This window comes from Bos mutus, chromosome 20 (assembly GCF_027580195.1).
Source record: "Bos mutus isolate GX-2022 chromosome 20, NWIPB_WYAK_1.1, whole genome shotgun sequence".
Lineage (NCBI taxonomy): Eukaryota > Metazoa > Chordata > Mammalia > Artiodactyla > Bovidae > Bos > Bos mutus.
Genome location: NC_091636.1, coordinates 1,648,756 through 1,667,560, shown reverse-complemented (window position 1 = coordinate 1,667,560; position 18,805 = coordinate 1,648,756). Strand labels below are relative to the sequence as shown.

At 46.5% G+C, this 18,805-nt stretch overlaps 1 protein-coding gene across 1 annotated transcript in view; it reads right to left on the bottom strand.

Annotated features, from left to right (window-relative positions):
- DOCK2 (dedicator of cytokinesis 2) overlaps window positions 1-18,805 on the bottom strand; it is a 460,175-nt gene that overhangs the window by 71,721 nt on the left and 369,649 nt on the right. Inside the window, exons 31-32 of the mRNA XM_070357390.1 lie at window positions 7,824-7,924; window positions 7,669-7,727 (exon numbers count right to left, since the gene is read on the bottom strand). Coding sequence (XP_070213491.1) covers window positions 7,669-7,727; window positions 7,824-7,924 — 160 coding nt within the window. The remainder of the gene's footprint in view (window positions 1-7,668; window positions 7,728-7,823; window positions 7,925-18,805) is intronic.

Genomic DNA, 18,805 nt, shown 5'->3' with positions numbered 1-18,805 from the left:
CTGTGGGATTTCCCAGACAAGAATCCTAGAGTGGGTAGCCATTCCCTTCTCCATGGGATCTTCCCAACCCAGGGATGGAACCCGAGTCTCCTGTGTTGCAAGCAGATTGTTTTACCCTCTGAGCCACCAGGGAAGCTTTGTGTCTGTCACTTAATGTTCCCTAGCCTCTACTATCTCATCTGGGGTCTTCTCTGGTGGCCCAGTAGCCAGCACTCCATGCTCCCAGTGCAAGGGGTGTGGGTTCAATCCCTGGTCGAGGGATATCAATACCCCACATGTCATATGGCAGTGGCCAAAATAAATAAATAAAAATATTAAAAACATATTATCTCATCTATTAAATGGAGATATAATCATAGTCCCTGCCTGAAGAATTGTTGAGAAGCTTAAAACAAAGGGCTCCGTACAGGGTCTGGTTCGTTAGAAAGGCTCAGCAAACGTTGATATTGAGTGTGCTGATGCCAATGCTGAGCAGCGCGAGCTCGGCCCAGGGTGAGCTGTGGGAAAAGCAATGTAAGAAGCCGCGTTCCGACCCCATGGCGCTCCCTGGGGCTTTTCAGGAAAGTCTCAGGCTGGTCAGTTTGTTCGTTTACTTCTGGAGTAAAGGGCTGGCACGGAAGGAGGTTGGATCAGATGTATCTTATCTCCCACAGCTGACATTACCAGCCTCCAAACCCTTCTCTATCCCATCAAAACATGCTCTTATCTCTCCTCAAAGATGTCTGACAACCCCAGTCTGATCATGTTGTCCACAGCTACAGTCTTTGCATGGGTCCCCTTGGTCTGCAAGCCCATTTGGCTCGAAGCCCCATCTCCACACCCTGCCTCCTCCCCTCAGCCTGCACCCCGCCCCACGCTGCCCACCCTGCTCGTCCCTCCTGTGCCCCACTCCACCCGAGTCCCACCACCACTGGCCCCACAAGCAAACGTTACTTGTTCTCTATCCAATATGGAGGCCACTTGGCCATAGTGTCTTTGAGCAGCTGGAATTAGGCTAGTCCAAGGTGAGATGTGCTGCAAGTGTAAAAAACCCACTAGATTTCAAAGAAAGAGTTTTGGAAAACAAACCAAAAAAGGTAACCTATCTCAATAATGTTTTATGTTGGTTATATGTTGAAATGGTAACACTTTGGAATATGGGGTTAAATAAAATATATTGTTAACAATAATTTCACTGAGTTTAATCTTTTTAAAAAACGTGGATGCTAGAGCATTTAAATTTAGACAGGTGGCTCACAGGCTAGTTCCTTAGGACACCACAGCTCTGGGGCTCAGAGCTCCCCCAGTCTTCATCGAGGCCACCTCGAGCTCACTCATTAGGCAGGAGTCCTTTATACACTCTCTGGGTGCCCCAGCTTCTGTTCTACAGCTATTTTCCTTTACAGACATAATTAAATAGCTCAGCAATCAGTATGTTACTATTCAGTGCAAGTCCGTGAGGTTGGGGGCTATGTCTCTAACTACAGCTGTCTTCGGTTGCAGCCTCAGCCACTAGCACAGTGCCTGACCTATAAGGCTACTTGTCTTCATTTCCAGTTGCTGCTGTTATAAATCACCACAGGCAGTGGCTTAGCACAACACAAACTAATCTTATGGTTCTGGACACTGATGTATAGAACAGTCTTATGGATTCTGTGGGAGAGGGAGAGGGTGGGAAGATTTGGGAGAATGGCATTGAAACATGTAAAATATCATGTATGAAACGAGATGCCAGTCCAGGTTCGATGCACGATAGTGGATGCTTGGGGCTAGTGCACTGGGGAGGGAGGAGGGAGGAGGGTTCAGGATGGGGAACACATGTATACCTCTGGCGGATTCATTTTGATATTTGGCAAAACTATTACAATTATGTAAAGTTTAAAAATAAAATAAAATTAAAAAAAAGAAAATAAACTGGATGAAACATAGGAAAAAAAAAACAACAAGTCTGAAATGGGTTTCTCTGGGCTAAAGTCAAGTGTGAGCAGGGCTGAGTTCTCTCTGCAGGGTCTGAGGAAGAAACCGCTTCCTTCCCTTCTCCAGCCTCTAGAGGCTGCCTGCATTCCTTGGCTCACCGCCCCTTCCTCCATCTTCAAAGTCAACAGTATTGCTTTTTCTAATCTTTCTCCAACTCCCCTGCCTCCTTTCTTCACTTCTAAGGTCCCTGTAATTTCTTCTGGTCCATCTGGACAGTCCAGGATAGTCTTACCATCTTCAAGGTCCTTAATCATGCCTAAAAAGTCCACTTTGCCATGTAAGGTAATTTATGAACAGGAGCTGGGGTCAGGACTTGGACACCTTTGGTAGGCTATTCTGCCTGTCACAGTGCTCAGTATTTGTTGCTAAATGAATAAATGGATGGTTGGTTGGATGGATGGATGGGTGGGTGGATGGATGGATGCCTTTCTAATCCCATTTCCTATTTCTGCCCAGCAGCTTCTCCCCAACTCAAGGAAGTCACGTTTGCTTAGGCTGGTCGTTCGCTTGGAATAGTTGCTGCCCTTTCAGCTCTGACCACCCTGGGGTCTAACTCAAGAGCCATTGACTCAGTACAGCTTTCCTCCTCTTTGCCTCAACTCCTGAGTCTCGACCACACATTTCACATTAAGGAATGTGCTTTTATTTTATCCTGTGTGTAGAGGTCAATGGTGGGCTTTTCCAGGGAGGGCAGGGACCATGCCTTATATGTCCCCAACTCTCTCATCCTCCCCTTGTGCTTAGCGGTGAGCCGGACCCTCCACAGATGCTGAAAAAGTGACGGTTCAGTTGCTCTCACAGCTCTGCCGGGAGCGACCTCCCCACATGTAAGGCCATGATGCCAGCCACTGGAATTTATCTTTCTCTCCCATGAAGACTGTTAACACAGCAGACCAGCATTAACCCCAGCGAACATGGGCTGGTTAAGTACAAAGTCATTTTCACAAAATGTGCATTGCTTCCCTCCTAGCGGAAATCAAATGTTACGATGCTACACTATCAGGGAAAGTCCATTATATTGGGCATTATCCAGGATCCAAACATACAGATAGCATTAACCCTTTAGTGGCTGGATCCTGGTATGGATCCTTCTCTCTATTAAGGCCTCCTTGCATGTATTTTCTCTCACAAAAGCGTGCGTGCACACACACACACACACAAACACACTTGTCTAGACTTTTCCTTGAATAGTCTTCCAGCCTGAGATTATCTTTGCAATTAGCTATCTTATAATCACAGGGCTGCTCAAATCATTCTTGATGAGAAGAAGATGATGATGCTGATGATCATGGTGATGAAGCCCTGATTGCTTTGGGCATTAAAACAAAATTTTAAAACTTAACAGGCATTATGATTTACTCATTATCAGTAGTCTTTGGAAAACATAGTTTACTATTTCCCATCCTTTGAAAATATTTTGCATATTCTGGAAAAAAAATATTAGTAAGAACACTGGACTTCAGTGGCTCTTTTGTCTCATCTGAGTCACTGATTTGCTGTTGACTTTGGGAATGTCCTTGTACTTCTCTGGGCCTCAGTGACCTTGCCTATAAAATCAGGGCACTGAATTAGATGATACATCAGGTAGGGTAGTAGCAGGCTTTAGCTAAACTGAGTAAGCTCTGTTTAGTTTTCCTCCTTAAGACAGTCAGTCTAGAGCTGCTTCTCCATCCTTAGGGTGCGACTCTTCACGGCTTCAGGGTGGCCACGCACCTCCAGGCATCTTCTTCTTTCCCAGAAAGGAACAAAGGGAAAGACTACAAGCAAAACAATGTGCTATGCTCACTGCTATGCCCTGCCTTTCATTTTAATTAGGAAAAAGTTTTTCCCGAAACCCCAAGAAGTATATTTCTGTTGATTCTCATCAGATAGAGCTGGGTGGGTCACATGGCCACCACTAGCTACAAATCATTGTTAACTGGACAAACTGTGATCACGAAAAAAAATAAATCAGGGATCGGTCAGCCAGGAAGAAGGAAGGAAGGGCTATCTTGTGGCACTCAGCCAGGCTTGCCACCGACAGCGTCCACGCTTCACTCTGTGCTGGATGTTTCAGAAGCTGCACTTTAACACTCATCATTGCCCAATGCGGTGTCCTCACTGCAGTGGTCCCCCATGCACACAGTGCTCGGTGCTGGTTGGGATTAGCAGATTAACCTCGTTAGCTTGCTGAGAAAGCCTGCTGATGCCAGCATCTGGCCGAAGACAAAGTAGGATGGGACTGGGGACCCATCCATTCACTCTGCCTCCTCTTTCTGTTCCCCTATCCCTGAAGCAGACGGGCAAGGAGAAGGCAGCAGGAAAGTCCCTTCAGGCCAATACACCTTCCTCTTCCAAGGAGTCCAGGCTAAGAGATGAGGAGATGGCCATCCTTGCAACAGAATTTTTTACTTTTTGTTTTCTACAGCGGACATCTGTGTCTTTGTTCGATTTCTCCGTAACTCCATGAACATTTTACTTTGGGAAACTCTGCTTCCCTTCATGGATGGAGGCTTGGTGGGGGCATTGATGGAGTGGTCACCCAAGGAAGAACAACAGAAAGGTGTCTCCTAGAGACTGGACCTTTAGCAGAGTGATGTAGGCATAGAACATCCTAAAGGCAACATCACATCACCTGTCCTGGATCCTTGAGTGGCTCTAATCCTACCCTTCATAGCCCATTTCCCTTGCCCTTCCAATTAGTGCCTTCTCCAATTAAGGCAGCCACAGCCGGCATCTCTTTCTTGCAACCCCCAAACCTGAACAAATATATCTTTGAATTCCGCTAATTCACCCCACAGGTACTTGCATACAGCAAGGGGTCCATGGCGCTCTGGACAGACACACCAGCATACTTGTCCTGTTGGGGTTCGTTGTTCCACTGCTCAGGCATGTCCGACTCCTTGCAACTCCATGGACTACAGCATGCCAGGCTTCCCTGTCTTGAATCCACCTCCCATCCACTCTGTGATGCTGGACACACACTCTCTGCCTCTCTGAGCCTCGGTTTCCTTGTTGGTAAATCGGTGGGTTGGACAGACCTGTAGCTTCAAACTCTTCTCTGAAGTGCTTCAGGGTTTCTCCCAGAAACTCTGCAGGGGTCTCCATAGGAGCTCAGGAGAGTAGTTCTACCCACCACCCCTCCCCACCCCACCCCATCCCACTTCAATTAGAACAGCTTGGCTTTCATCCAATTTCTGTATTGAGCAGGGTATATTCTTTTTATTGGTCCTCAGCTAGAAATAAACATTTGAAAAATGCTGGACAATATGCTCTCTAAAGGACCCTTCCAGTTCTGATGTTCTGTGATTCTAAGCAGGTAGAGTATTTGGTAACATCTTTTCATTCATCAGCATAATTGGGAACGCAGGAGCTCCTGCCAAAACAATCTATATCTAAATAAAATCTTCTATGTGCAAAACAACGGCAATGAAGGACATTCAGAAAAGCGCAGGCTGTGCAGAGGAACCGGAAACAAACAAAGCACAGATCCCTGTTTTGTAATCCTGGCAACACTTGGGATGTAGATCTGGGAGAGGAAGCCCACCACGGCTTTACCTCGTCTTTGCTGCTGCAAAGCAGGGAAGGCAAACTCATCTGCAGGCTGAGTCTGGGCCCCTTGTTTCATTGGACACATTTGGTGCTTTTAAAACTTTCAACTAGTTACCACCAATATTAATAAATTAGAAAATGCAATTAAAAATTATGTTTCCGGGCTTCTTTTGATAAACTAGAAGCTGTGACAATGTCAGCCTTGAATTCTAATAGGACAGAAGTCTACCAGGCAGGATACCAACTGCTCCTTCCAGCTGGGGTGCACCTGCCTCAGTTTGCAGCAGCCCCACGACTCCCTCCCAGACTCCTGCCCTGAGGCCAGATGCTGGCTGCCACTTGTACTATGCACTTTTTTCCTATGGCACGGTAGTGGTAAATGACACACAAAACATTTCTTTTATCCCTATCATTATCCAAAGTAGAGAAACAAAAATGCTGTTTCAAAAACACAGGGCAGAGATGGCATTTCTTTTGGTGATGGCTTGCAAAAGAGGGGAGTTTCGTACACACACGTACACACACACATGTACACATACAGAGGATACTTGGTAATGTCTAGTGGCTCAGAGGGTGAACAATCTGCCTGCAATGCGAGAGACTCGGGTTCGATCCCTGGGTCAGGAAGATTCCCTTGGTGAAGGGAATGGCAACCCACTCCAGTAATTTTGCCTGGAGAATCCCATGGATAGAAGAGCCTGGAGGGCTACACTCCACAGGGTCATAAAGAGTCAGACATGATTGAAATGACAGCATGCACGCAAAGACATTTTTGGTTGTTACAACTAAGGAGGATACTGTCATAACAGGGTGAAAATGATGATACAACTCTTGCATGGGTGTGGCCTCCTTGGCTTCCCACTCGCAGTGCTTGCCCTTCCGAGCCTCACAGACACCCTGGGAGATGGCGCTGTCTCCCCAAGCTGGGCCAGTGTCACTCGGGCCCCTGCTCTGCACCTCACAGCGTGCAAATGACAAGGCAAGGCCCCCAGCAGAGGCGGAGTCTGTTCTGGGCCCGATCCCCAGCTGTCCCTTCAGTTTTGGGAACCAGTCTACAACCCTGCTACCAGCATGTGTTCTTGACCTGAGTGCAATGCTGCCAGCAAACACAGAGCCCAGACAGATGGCCTCGTGCTTTCCCAACAATGAATGCACCTTGCTGGGAAGGGCGAGGAACAGCTGTCCAGGAAGTCAGATGGGACTGATAGATACTAAGAGGTATGGGGAGGTGATTTAGGTTGAATCCAAGAGACAGGCAGAGTCCTGAAAGTGCCCTATTGAAGAGAGCACATCTAAGACGAGCACAGAGCAGTTCAGCAGCAGAGTCAAGGAGGATGCTCAAAATAGGAGGCAAAAGAGCTCACTACTTGTTACTAATTATTCATCCGTCTACCCATTCATCCTTTCTGCACAGATTTACGGACAGGATTCAGGCCTTGGGCAAGGTGTGCAGCCCCCATCCTTGTGAAATCAAAACCAAGCTCTGCAGCTTGCTACTGTTTCATCTCAAGCAAGCTCCTTCCCTCTGAGTTCCCTGATCGATAAGATGAGGGGGAAATGTTTCCATCTTGCAGGAGGTGATGTGAAGATTAAATAAAATCTCCTTGTACAGGGCTGACTCAGACTCTCAATAAATGTCTTGCTGACTCCATCTCCCCTTCCTTCCTCCCATAGGTACCACTCAGCTTGCTCAGGATTCTTGTAGCTCACTGAAGCAGGGACAGCTTCTGGGGTCACCTTCCAGCTCAAATCATATCACAGGAGAACCTCATCTGCCACAGGATCAATTCTCCCCCATGAGTTTGGAGGGCCTGTGGTAGATCACAATATCACACAAGAAGCAGGACGCAGAATGCACACCAGTCAGCAGGAAGCACACGTGACAGGGAGGCCATGCATTCCCACAGCAGTCATGCTCCTTCTCCTTGTAAATTCCAGTTTGATTTCTTAACCCCTCAGGGGCATCAAGGAGAAGCAGATCCACAGCTGTTTTGGGGGGTGGGAGGTTGGGATGGGCACTCTCTCTCATCAGGCACTTATTAAGGACCTGGGGTGTATACAGTGATAAACTGTTATTTCAAGCTTCCTCTGCTGAAACCCCCATGGCCCTCTAACAGATGGTCTTCAAGAAGGAGCCTGGCATGTGCAGATGTGTCTGTCTGAATGCCTCTGCCTACTCACCAAGCTTGTACCACATATCACGGATGGAGAAGCCAATTAGCCGTCTCATGTCCCCATACCTAGGAGAAACAAAAAAAAATGTCTGCTTCAGGCATCACCTCAGAGATTCTCACAAACCTCCCCCCTCCTTTTCAGGAGTTCCAAATGCAACCTACTTATTCAGGATTTTGTTGTATTTGGCGTGCGAGAACTGCTCCAGCTGCAGAGAATCCTGAGTGATAAAAGCCACTGCCAGATGAAAATAGTTGTTCCACAGCTGTAAATGAAAGAACGGAGAACCGTCATCGGGAGGGCTGAAGTGGGGAAGCACATTAAACGCTGGGTAATGTGAATAATTTATGAAGATGGAAGAAGATAGAGGCAGAACCAGTTTAATTCTGTGCACTGCAATTTTCTAACTGGCACTGACTGTGAAATTAACATTCCAGCCAAAGGAGGACAATGGATGGATTTCTCTAGGCACTGACCATGTACATCCTCTCTCTGACAACAGGATTTGGGCAAGGATAAAGATTTTAGGGCCGCTCTTTTTTTATTGCTGTTGTTTTGCTTCATTTTGTTTTTCTGGAAAATGAATAACTCAGCCCAGCTGGGTGTCCTGGTGAGGTGGTTCTCTGCCCTAGAATTAGGGGGCAATAAGGGATAAGGATTTCAGTGACTCTCAGATCAATTCTAAAGGAAATCAACCCTGAATATTCACTGGAAGGACTAATACTAAACCTGAAGCTTCTGGTACAAAGAGCCAACTCATTGGAAAAGACCCTGATGCTGGGCAAGATTGAAGGCAAAAGGAGAAGGGGGCGGCAGAGGATGAGACTGTTAGATAGCATCACTGACTCAATGGACATGAACCTGAGCAAACTCCAGGAGATACTGGAGGACGGGGAAGCCTGGTGTGTTGCAGTCCATGGGCTCACAGAGAGCTGGACATGACTTAGCAACTGAACAGCAACAACAGTGTCTCTGGAAGTCTTTCCTAATTCAGCTGGCAGCACAGGACCAGCCTGCTGCCTATTCCATCTTAGGATATGTCGCCTTCTCCTTCCCTTTAGCTCTATGGTTTTGAAGTTCGGTCCTGGACCAGTAGCATCGACATCACCTAGGAACTCGTTAGAAATGGAGATTCTCTGGCCCCACTCCGACCTACTAAATCCAACCCCAGAAATCCATGTGTTCACAAGCACTCCGGTGATTCTCATGCTCATCTGAGTTCAAGGGCCACTGAGGCCCAGCTGATAAGTAGGCTTACCATGATTTTAACATTTACATGATCTCTTGGTGCTAAAGGCAGAGACTAGAACCCACTCCACCTGCTCACGGTGGAACTGGTCCAGCAGAGGGAAAGTGCTCCAAAGATTAGCAGAAGTGACAGTGACATTGATGCAGGATACAGAACAGAGAGATCGAGACTCAAACCAAGGCACTGCTGAGCCTCAGTGAACCCATCTGCAAGGAGAGGCGGTTACCTCTGTATCCACTGCAGAGGACTGTGGTAAAGATGATGTGGTTAAAGGGCGTGGATCTCAGAAAGAGCGCCAAAGCTCTGGTTAGCCTTATTATTCTTTTCATTATTCTGGTGACTTCTTTGGTACCAAAGCAAATAATAGTACAACCTGGTGCCTTTGGTGCTCAAGGGCAATTATTACAAGGAGCAGGTGGGGGACAGCTTTGATGGACGAAGCCCATACATGTCCAGCATCCTCTAAATGTTGACTAGCAAGAGGAGGGGTAACACCAGCTAGAGAAATCACCTGCCAACGAGGCTGCCATCCTTCACTCAAAGATGCTCACTGGAGGTTTCCAATGGCCAAGACTAAGTGAAAAGCAGCTGTACTTTTGGTAACGTCCTTACTGCTGGCTTCCCTGGTGGCTCAGACGGTAAAGCATCTGCCTGCAATGTGGGAGACCCGGGTTCGATTTCTGGGTCGGGAAGATCCCCTGGAGAAGGAAACGGTAACCCACTCCAGCACTCTTGCCTGGAAAATCCCATGGATGGAGGACCCTGATAGGCTACAGTCCATGGGGTCGCAAAGAGTCGGACACAACTGAGTGACTTCACTTTCACTTACTGCTGTTACTTTCACATGGGTTTGTGGCTCCTGTTTCAGAGAAAAGCAAAACAAGCCCTTTGTTTTACCATGGGCCAGATGCTTTCCCACATAGCCCTCCCTCCACCTCTCAGAACCTGGTAGCCATTATTAGACTCATTTTACAGATGAGAAGAACAAGGTTTAGAGGGGTGAAGTATTTTGCCTAAGGTCACACAGCTTGTTATACATACAGCAGAGCTGGGATTTAAACCCAGGCTTACTGATTGATGGGGCTTCCCTGGTGGCTCAGATAGTAAAGAATCCACTTGCAATGCAGGAGACCCAGGTTCAATCCCTGGGTTGGGAAGATCCCTGCCCTGGAGAAGGGAATGGCCACCCACTCCAGTATTCTTGCCTGGAGAATTCCACGGACAGAGGAGCCTGGAGGGATACAGTCCATGGAGTCACAGAGTTGGACATGACTGAGTGACTAACACTTTCACTTTACTTTTTCACTACTGATTGATACTCAGGTCTCTTTCTACATGCTGTGGTCTGTCTTTAGCAGAGACTATACTGACACATATTTACAGAACATCTTCAATGGGCCAGGTATCATCATGTGGGGCTAGGGCAGTGGTTACACAGACAGCAGTTCCTGCCCTCATGCAGCTTATACTCTGTTGAGGGAATAGCTTTCCTTATTTTACTTGAAACTTTATTTCTCAGAGTCCAAAAGACCAAGTCTTTCCGGGGTGCAGTGAAGTGACCTCCTGGCTGGTGGCCCCCACAAAATCAACTCAGCACACAGAGCCCAGAAGGACCAGATCCTATCCCTCCCTCCCTCAAAGTTTTCCAAAGGTGGCCCATCACTCTGAGAATCAGATCTCAAGCTCTTCTGTTTCCATAGTAACCCTGCCTCCAAACACAGTGAGGACCAGGGTGTCTCTCAGCCACTCCAGCTGCCCTTCCTCCTGGTGACCCCATGACTTGCAAGTTCTGGCAACGTGTTGCTTTGTTTGCTCAAGCCCAGAGCTCACAGCTCATCCTGTTTTAGACCAAGATATGAAACCACGAGCCAAGGAAAGGGAAAACCTGGTAGTGGGGCATGGAATGGGTTATTTTTTAGGGTGAGAAATTCCTGAATTTAGGGGATTTCAAAAGAGTAATCAGGATACAACAGGAAATAGATATGTAACAAAGTGAGCTGAATTGGTATTGCTTTTGAGAAAAATTCCAGAAATCTCACACCTAACATGTTTGAGAACATCTAAACATGTCACATCTAATGAAACTTCTTAGTAAGTTCTACATCTATTCTACCTGACTTAGTCCCTCAAAAATGTTTTATGTCACCCTATTCCTGATTTTCTTTTTGTTTAAAGTTGAGATATAATTCACATATCACAACATTAACTTTTAAAAGTATACCATTCAGTGGGTTTTACCATACTCACTAGTAGATTTACTGCTAGATTTACTGGTAGTAAATCATCACTGCTGCTGCTGCTGCTAAGTCGCTTCAACTACTATTTAATTTTAGAACACTTTCATCATCCCCCAAAGAAACCTGCCACCCATTAGCAACCACTGCCATTGTTCCATCCCCCTCAGCCCCTGGCAACCACAAAGCTACTTCAGTCGCTGTAGATCTGCCTCTTCTGCCATTTCAGAGAAATGGAGTCATAAAATATGACTTTTCACGTCCGGCTCCTGTCACTAAGCATGATGTTTTCAGGGTCCATCCACATCGTCACAGGTGTCAGTACTTCATCTATGTTTATTGCTGGATACTATTCTGGGTATCGCTATATACAGATAAACTACATTTTGTTTGTCCAATATGGACATTTGGTTTGTTTCTACCTTTTGGCTTTTAGGGCTTCCCTGATAGCTCAGTTGGTAAAGAATCGAGTGTGCAAAGTTGGTAAAGAATCCATGTTCAATTCCTGGGTCCGGAAGACCCACTGGAGAAAGGATAGGCTACCCACTCCAGTATTCTTGGGCTTCCATTGTGGCTCAGCTGGTAAGGAATTTGCCTGCAATGCAGGGGGCCTGGATTCAATCCCTGGGTTGGGAAGATCCCCTGGAGAAGGGAAAGGCTACCCACTCCAGTATTCTGCCCTGGAGAATTCCATGGACTATATGGCCCATGGCGTTGCAAAGAGTCTGACACATCTGAGCCACTTTCACTTAGCTTCACTCTAAAACTGGAAAAAAATTACAGGAGGAAGATTAAATATTCTTGGGCTTCTCTGATAGCTCAATTGGTAAAGAATCTGCCTGCAATGCAGGAGACCCCGGTTTGATTCCTGGGGTCAGGAAGATCTGTTGGAGAAGGGATCAGCTACCTACTCCAGCATTCTTGGGCTTCCCTTGTGGCTCAGCTGGTAAAGAATCTGCCTGCAATGTGGGAGACCTAGGTTCAACCCCTGAGTCGGGAAGATCCCCTGGAAAAGGGAAAGGCTACACACTCCAGTATTCTGGTTTGGAGAATTCCTATAGTCCATGGTATTGCAAAATTTTTAGGGCTTCCCTGGTATCTCAGAGGGTAAAAAGTCTGCCTGCAATGTGGGACACATGCAGGTTCAATCCCTCAGTTGGAAAGATCCTCTGGAGAAGGAAATGGCAGCCCACTGCAGTATTCTTGCCTAGAGAATCCCATGGACAGAGGAGCCCGGCAGACTACAGTCTGCAGGGTCACAAAGAGTTCGACATGACTGAACAATTTCACTTAAGCTTAAGCTTTGGCCTTTATGGATAATGCTGCTATGAACATTTACATATGAATTTTTGTGAACATATGTTTTTGGTTCTCTTGGATACATACTAAGGATTGCACTTGATTTTCTTTTGATTTCCCTCCTTGAAGATCTTTGTGAATCATGAGACCATAGGTCCAGTGCTGCTTTTTCTCAGTAGATCAGAAATTATGCCCCCTAGCCTGGATGGGAGGGAGGTTTGGGGGAGAATGGGTACATGTATGCAGGCATGCGCACTGTCACTACAGCCGTACCCTACGGACTGTAGTCCGCCAGGGTCCTCTGTCCATGGGATTCTCCAGGCAAGAACATGAGTGGATTGTCGTGCCCTCCTCCAGGGATCTTCCCGACCCAGGGATCAAGACTCCTGTAGCTCCTGCATTGCAGGTAGATCAAGACACCACTGACCCACTAGGGAAGCCCGGATATATGTATATGTATGGCTGAGTCCCTTTCATCTGAAATTATCATAACATTGTTAATCAGCCTCACCTCAATACAAAATAAGAAGTTCAAAAGAAAAAAAGCAGTAATGGTATCCCCAAGTGTTTCGCCCATAGCCCCCTCCAGTTCTGCCTATGAGGCTCCGTGGGGCTGACCCTGCGACTGAGGGGAGGCTGTCCTGGCCAGTGGCTCCATGGAGGGAGCAGTGGCAGCGACTAGACACAGCTGGACACTCGTGACACCTCCTCCCTGCACCTTCCTGACTCTTGCTCCTCAAGAGTCAGAGCCAAATGAACTAATCTGGCATTCCTGGCAGTTTCCAATGTTTTCTCCCACAGCAAACTGCCTATTCCAGGGAGGGGGAGGAACTGGTCTGTTCAGACTCACAGATACAGCACGAGCATCTCGGTCCCCATGGCACTGTTCATGGTAGTTCTCACACCTGCAGCAGCCAAGTCTCATCCTTTCATCAAAGCCCAGCTCAAGACCTACCACCTCCACCAGGCCTTCCCAGAAGGCAGAACTCATCAGGCCTGCTCAGCCCTTCCAGATTTGAGTAGTGTGAGTAGGTGCAACCAAAGACGTGGATTCATTCCATTTTGCACGCGAACTTGTGTTCCACTCACTTCCCATGACGTGATGGTCCAGTGGTTCAGAGTGTGCATCAGTACCTCACACGAGGGGATGAACACCAGTCTCTCTTACTGGCTGAGCTGTTGTTGGCTAGTCACTGGACCTTTCTGAGCCTCATTTTTCTTACTTATAAAATGGAAGAAATCATGGTAACTACCATAAAAAGTTGTTATACGTGCTGGATGAAACAGTGTGTGCTTGGAGACATCCACCAGCGCGCTGTCGATGGCATGGTGGTGCTGGCTGTGGTGCTGGCTCCTCTGTAAGGCCCACCAGTACCAAGGGTCCTGGCTTCCATTTACTTGTATGCTTAATGCCAAATTCCGCACAATGGCTTGAATACAGTGCTCCAGAAAATATTTATTTACTGATCTCCATTTTGTTAGAGAGATTCTCCGGTTGTTTCAGAAGATTTCAGGTTTTTCTTTCCTCCCTGCCCCGAGCTGCCTGGCGGCATTTTATTAAGAGCCCTGCTGGATGGCTCAGAGAAGCCACAGAATCTCTGGCTAAACACACAGGTTCCTTTTCCCTGGGGAAGAAGTAAGGTGATTTCTGATTGGGAATTTCATATTTTGAAACCACAGGACCATAGAAGGTTAAAGCTGGGATAAATTTACAGGTCATCTGATCCAATTCTATTCACAGATGTAAACAGTGAGATCCAGATAAATTAAACAACCACCCAGTCATACTGCTGTTGGGTGTAATTAGAACCCAGCTATTTTAATTAACTCTCAAAAATTATAAATGTAGTATGCATACAGTAAAAAAATTAAATGGTTGAAAGGTTAAATAGTAAAAGTTATTTTCCATCCTACCTTGGACCCAAGTCTAATTCCCCAGAAGACAATATTGTTAACAATTTACCAGCTATCCTTCCAAAATTTTTTGTGTATGAACAAACATATGTATAGACATCTTTTTTTTAATAGTCTGCTCTATTTTGCTTTTTTCTCTCATCAGTATTACGTGCAGATGTTTCCACATTAGCGTACACAGATCTGCTTCATTCTCTTTTATTGCTGCATGGTCTGCTGCTTTAAGAATGCACTTCAATTTTAACCAGTCTCCTATTTACAGACATTTAGCTGGACTGCAACTTGTTTCTTCTTTAGCATCCATGCTGTAGTCAACATGCTTGTTTATACCTCTTTATGCACGAGAGACTGTTTGGTAGTATATGTTCCTAGAGGTGGAACCGCGAAGGCCCAGGGTCTGTGCAGATTTTGTTACTGTTTGTTGTCTTTGTTGCTTGTTTTCATAGATACTATCAGGCTGCCTTCCAGAGTTCCAATCCAGTTACCAGCTCCCTTGTCATGGGCAAACTACCCTCTCTCTTTCAACAGAATCTAAAGGGGGCATCCCAGATGGTGCTAGAGCTAAAGAACCCGCCTGCCAATGCAGGGGATGTAAGAGACATGGGTCTGATCCCTGGGTTGGGAAGATCCCCTGGAGGAGGGCATGGCAACCCACTCCAGAATTCCTGCCTGGAGAATCCCATGGACAAAGGACCCTGCTGGACTACAGCCCATAAGGTTGCGTAGGATAAGACATGACTGAAGTGACTTAGCAAGCATGCAAACTACTACCCAGTTTTGTGATCTCAGTTCAAAAATCACTTCCTGGGGAAGTCTTCCCAGCTCGCTTGGACTAAAGTAAATTAACCCTCATTTCAGTCTGTTCACAGGATTCAGGACATATCTTAAGCAGAAGTATTGTGGTGGCCAAAAAGTTCATTCGGGTTTACCACGGTACAGAAAAACTTGAACGAAACCTTTGGCTAACCCAATCATTTATTTTGTCTCCTCTACCAGATATAAGCATCATGCAAGCAAGAGCTTCATCTCTTTATCTTCTGTTGTACATCCAGTGACTAAGATCATGTCTAACCCAGCATACGCTCAGGAAATATTTATTGAATGCATTCATTAATAAGCCCAGCACTTATGCATGTGTCCTTGTTAAATCCTCCCCAGAAACTAAGCTATTTGTATTATGGTTCTCCCCATTTTTACAGAGCAGGAGATTGAGGCCCAGAGAGGTTGAAGAACTGGCCCAAGGTTCCATAGTTATAAAACGGTGAAGCTGGCATTTGAATCCAAGTGTATGTGTCTCCAGAAGGTCTAGTCTTGAACTACTCTGCTCTTCTGTTGAAATTGCTTTTCTTCTTCTTTCTTGATATCCCATTAGCCTTTTTTGCTGGCTGAGGTTCATCCACTGGTTCATCAGATATCTTTACAGCAGAGACAACAAGAATCTTTGATCCTATAAGATTCTTTCTCAATGGTGTTGAATTATTATTTACCCCAAACTATTAATTAAAAAAATAAAGGCCCAATACCCAGGGTTGCTAAAATGCAGTCATTGTACCCTCCCCTGTGGTGTAAAGACTCAGGTGCCATGGCCATTCTGAAGATGCCATTAATTTTGGGAGTGAAAGTTTCCAATTACAGATTCAGGTTGGGAGCATCACCTAGAGGTTGTCTGTGGCCCTCAAGCTAAGCAGGCAGGGCCACAGAAGCTGTCACCAAGCACGTGACCACCTTGCTGCCTAGAAGAGGTGTCCTGCGGTGCCCTCCCTGTGGGGAGTGCTCTGGGCCTCTGCAGGGCTTCAGTGAGTGCTGCACATGCTCCTTCTCTCATTTTTTGCCATCTCTGGTTACACTGCCCCTTAGAGAGACCAAGCCTGCCCTCAGTCTTCCACAATGGCTGGGGATATGCTGGTAGGTTTTCATTTCACAGGGTCTCCAGTATAGGTTCAAAAATGATCCCAAGATACTTGCTGCCCAGATGATCCAGAGATGCCTCAAGACTAAGGCTGGAATTAATGAAGGCAGAGCCAATTAGAGCTTCCCAAGTGGAGAGAATGGTCTTAGTAGCAAGCAGATACTCGCCTAAGATGGAAATATTTACCTGGAGCCACAGAGCACATCTGGTCCACTGATTCCTGGGCCAATCAGAGTTTTTAACATCTAGAGGGCCAGGAAGAGCTAACATGAACTGACAGTGTTTCTGGAACTACCTAGAACTGTCTGTTAGGTCCAAAAGGCACCCTATTTCTGAGAGATAGTACAGAAGAGTGAAAAGACTGGGGTTGAATTCCAGCAGCCCCACTTAATAGTTGATGACCTTTAATAGGAAAATCAATCACTTCTCTGAAGTTCAGTTTACTCACCAGTAAAATGGATATTTCCCAACCTAACAGGGTTGTGATAAGGGTCAAAATGCCCTACATCAACGCCTAACAAAAGTTAGTCATCTTCTTCAAAAGCTTGGATGCTAGAAGATGGATTTATAGTCTGCTATTGAGTCTCCAAGGTCCTTGAGGGCAAAGCAATGTTCTGCTTTGCTTCTGAATTTCTCAAAGCTTATTGTAATAGTCTGGACTCATGAACACTGCTCTTAAAAATTCTCACTGAGTTAAACTGGAAATCTTCTCTTGGTCTTCCTTGACCAGGCAAAGAGATGTGAATGTCAAGGCCCAGTATCTTGAATATGCCTGGGAATGCAAATTTTTTTAGCCCCAAGCAGGAAATGTCATTTTTGTAATTCCCAGGTCTCATCACCTACAGAATGGCACCCACAGAGCTTCCTGCCTTTTTGCCCTTTGAAGCATAAAACCCCAGTTTCGGAAAAGATACTCAGGATAATCCAATTGCACTTGCCCCTCCTCTGGACAGCAGCTGCCCAGGCCAGCAGCACTTAGCGATGGATGCTGTTGCTGCTGATATTAAATGCATAATTAGTGAAACCGTAAGAAGGAAACAAGGCGTGTTCCAGCAGGGCACAGAGAACAGATCCATTCTCACACACGTGGGGTGAAGGTGGGACAGCGAAGGTTGAAGAATGGTCCTCTTCTTGAGGGCTTCCCAATAAATACCTATGGAAGTCTCATTAGGAAGAGACTTATTTCACCTTGGAATGTTGGCCACTTTCCAGTTTACAGATCTCGTGGGTGTGACGGTCCTAGGCAGTGTTGTGGTGACCAGAAAGGGGCCTCCCTACGGTCCTGTTTGCGGAGGACTGACACAGGGGTTCCCCAACCTGACAAGTCTAGGAGCATCATCGCCATCACCACGGTCATCGAAATGATAATTACTGTAACTATAAGGAGTTAATACTTATTAAACAGCCACCACGTTCCTGGCATTGTTCTAGGTATTTTCCATGAATTAGTTCACTCAATCCTCTCAACAACCCAGTAACATAGCTACTGTCAGTGCCATCACTTGATGTGGAGGACAGTGAGGCACAGAGAGATTCAGTAATTTGCCTAAAGTCACAGAGCTCTTAAGCTCAAACCTTCCATATATGAAGCCCCTACTTCTCTGGGCAACTTTCAGATGCAGATTTCCTTTCAGGAAAACTGGATAAATCTAAGAGAATGGCATGGATCTGAGCTTCTCTTGGAAAGTATCCCCTTAAGACCATGGAGGAGAGCCAGAGTCAGGAAACCCAGGCTGGGGCTGCCATTGCCAACGCCCATGGAAAGAGACGAGCAAACCAGCCCGTGGTTTTATGGCACAAACGTGGCCTTGCCGCCGGCCCCTAGGGGTGCTGTTCCAAGCTGCCCCTTCAAAAAGCTATGGCCTTATTAACCTCCCAGATCACATGCTCATAACTGGAGCCTGCAGGCATCTGGGCCATATTTGGAAGAGGATCAAATACTTCTCCGGATTCAAACAGCCAAAGTGACATGTTTTGTTTCCATGTCAAAGATTTATACCTCTCACCCAGCCCCTGCCAAGCAATCAACCCAGTGTGGGGGTGAAGCTCCAGCTCTAGCCCGTGCCCGCAGTGATCTGCAGGCTCCGGTGCCAGCCACTGCTGTGTGTTCAGGCCACCTCTGCACTGACACGCTGTGTGACAGGCTGTCTGCTCATCGCCTGGGAGCCTCAGTGCCCACATACCCCCAGCAGAGAAAATCACAGCCATGGTGACTACCTTGTAGGGCAGTCGGAAGGACTGAGAAAGATAAGGCAGAAAGTGTGAGATCCTGCACATCCAACACTGTCAGAAAAGGGCAGCTCTTCCTTTTATCACCATTATCATTCTAGTTCAGTTGCCTGATTTAAATACAAGGCAATGGGAGAGAATCGTGTTCAAAGATAATGTGGTGGTGGTTTCATGGCTAAGTTGCGTCCGACTCTTGAGACCCCGTGAACTGTAGCCCGCCAGGCTCCTCTGTCCATGGGATTCTCTTGGCAAGAATACTGGAGTGGGTTGCCATTTTCTTCTCCAGGGAATCTTCCTGACCCAGGGATCGAA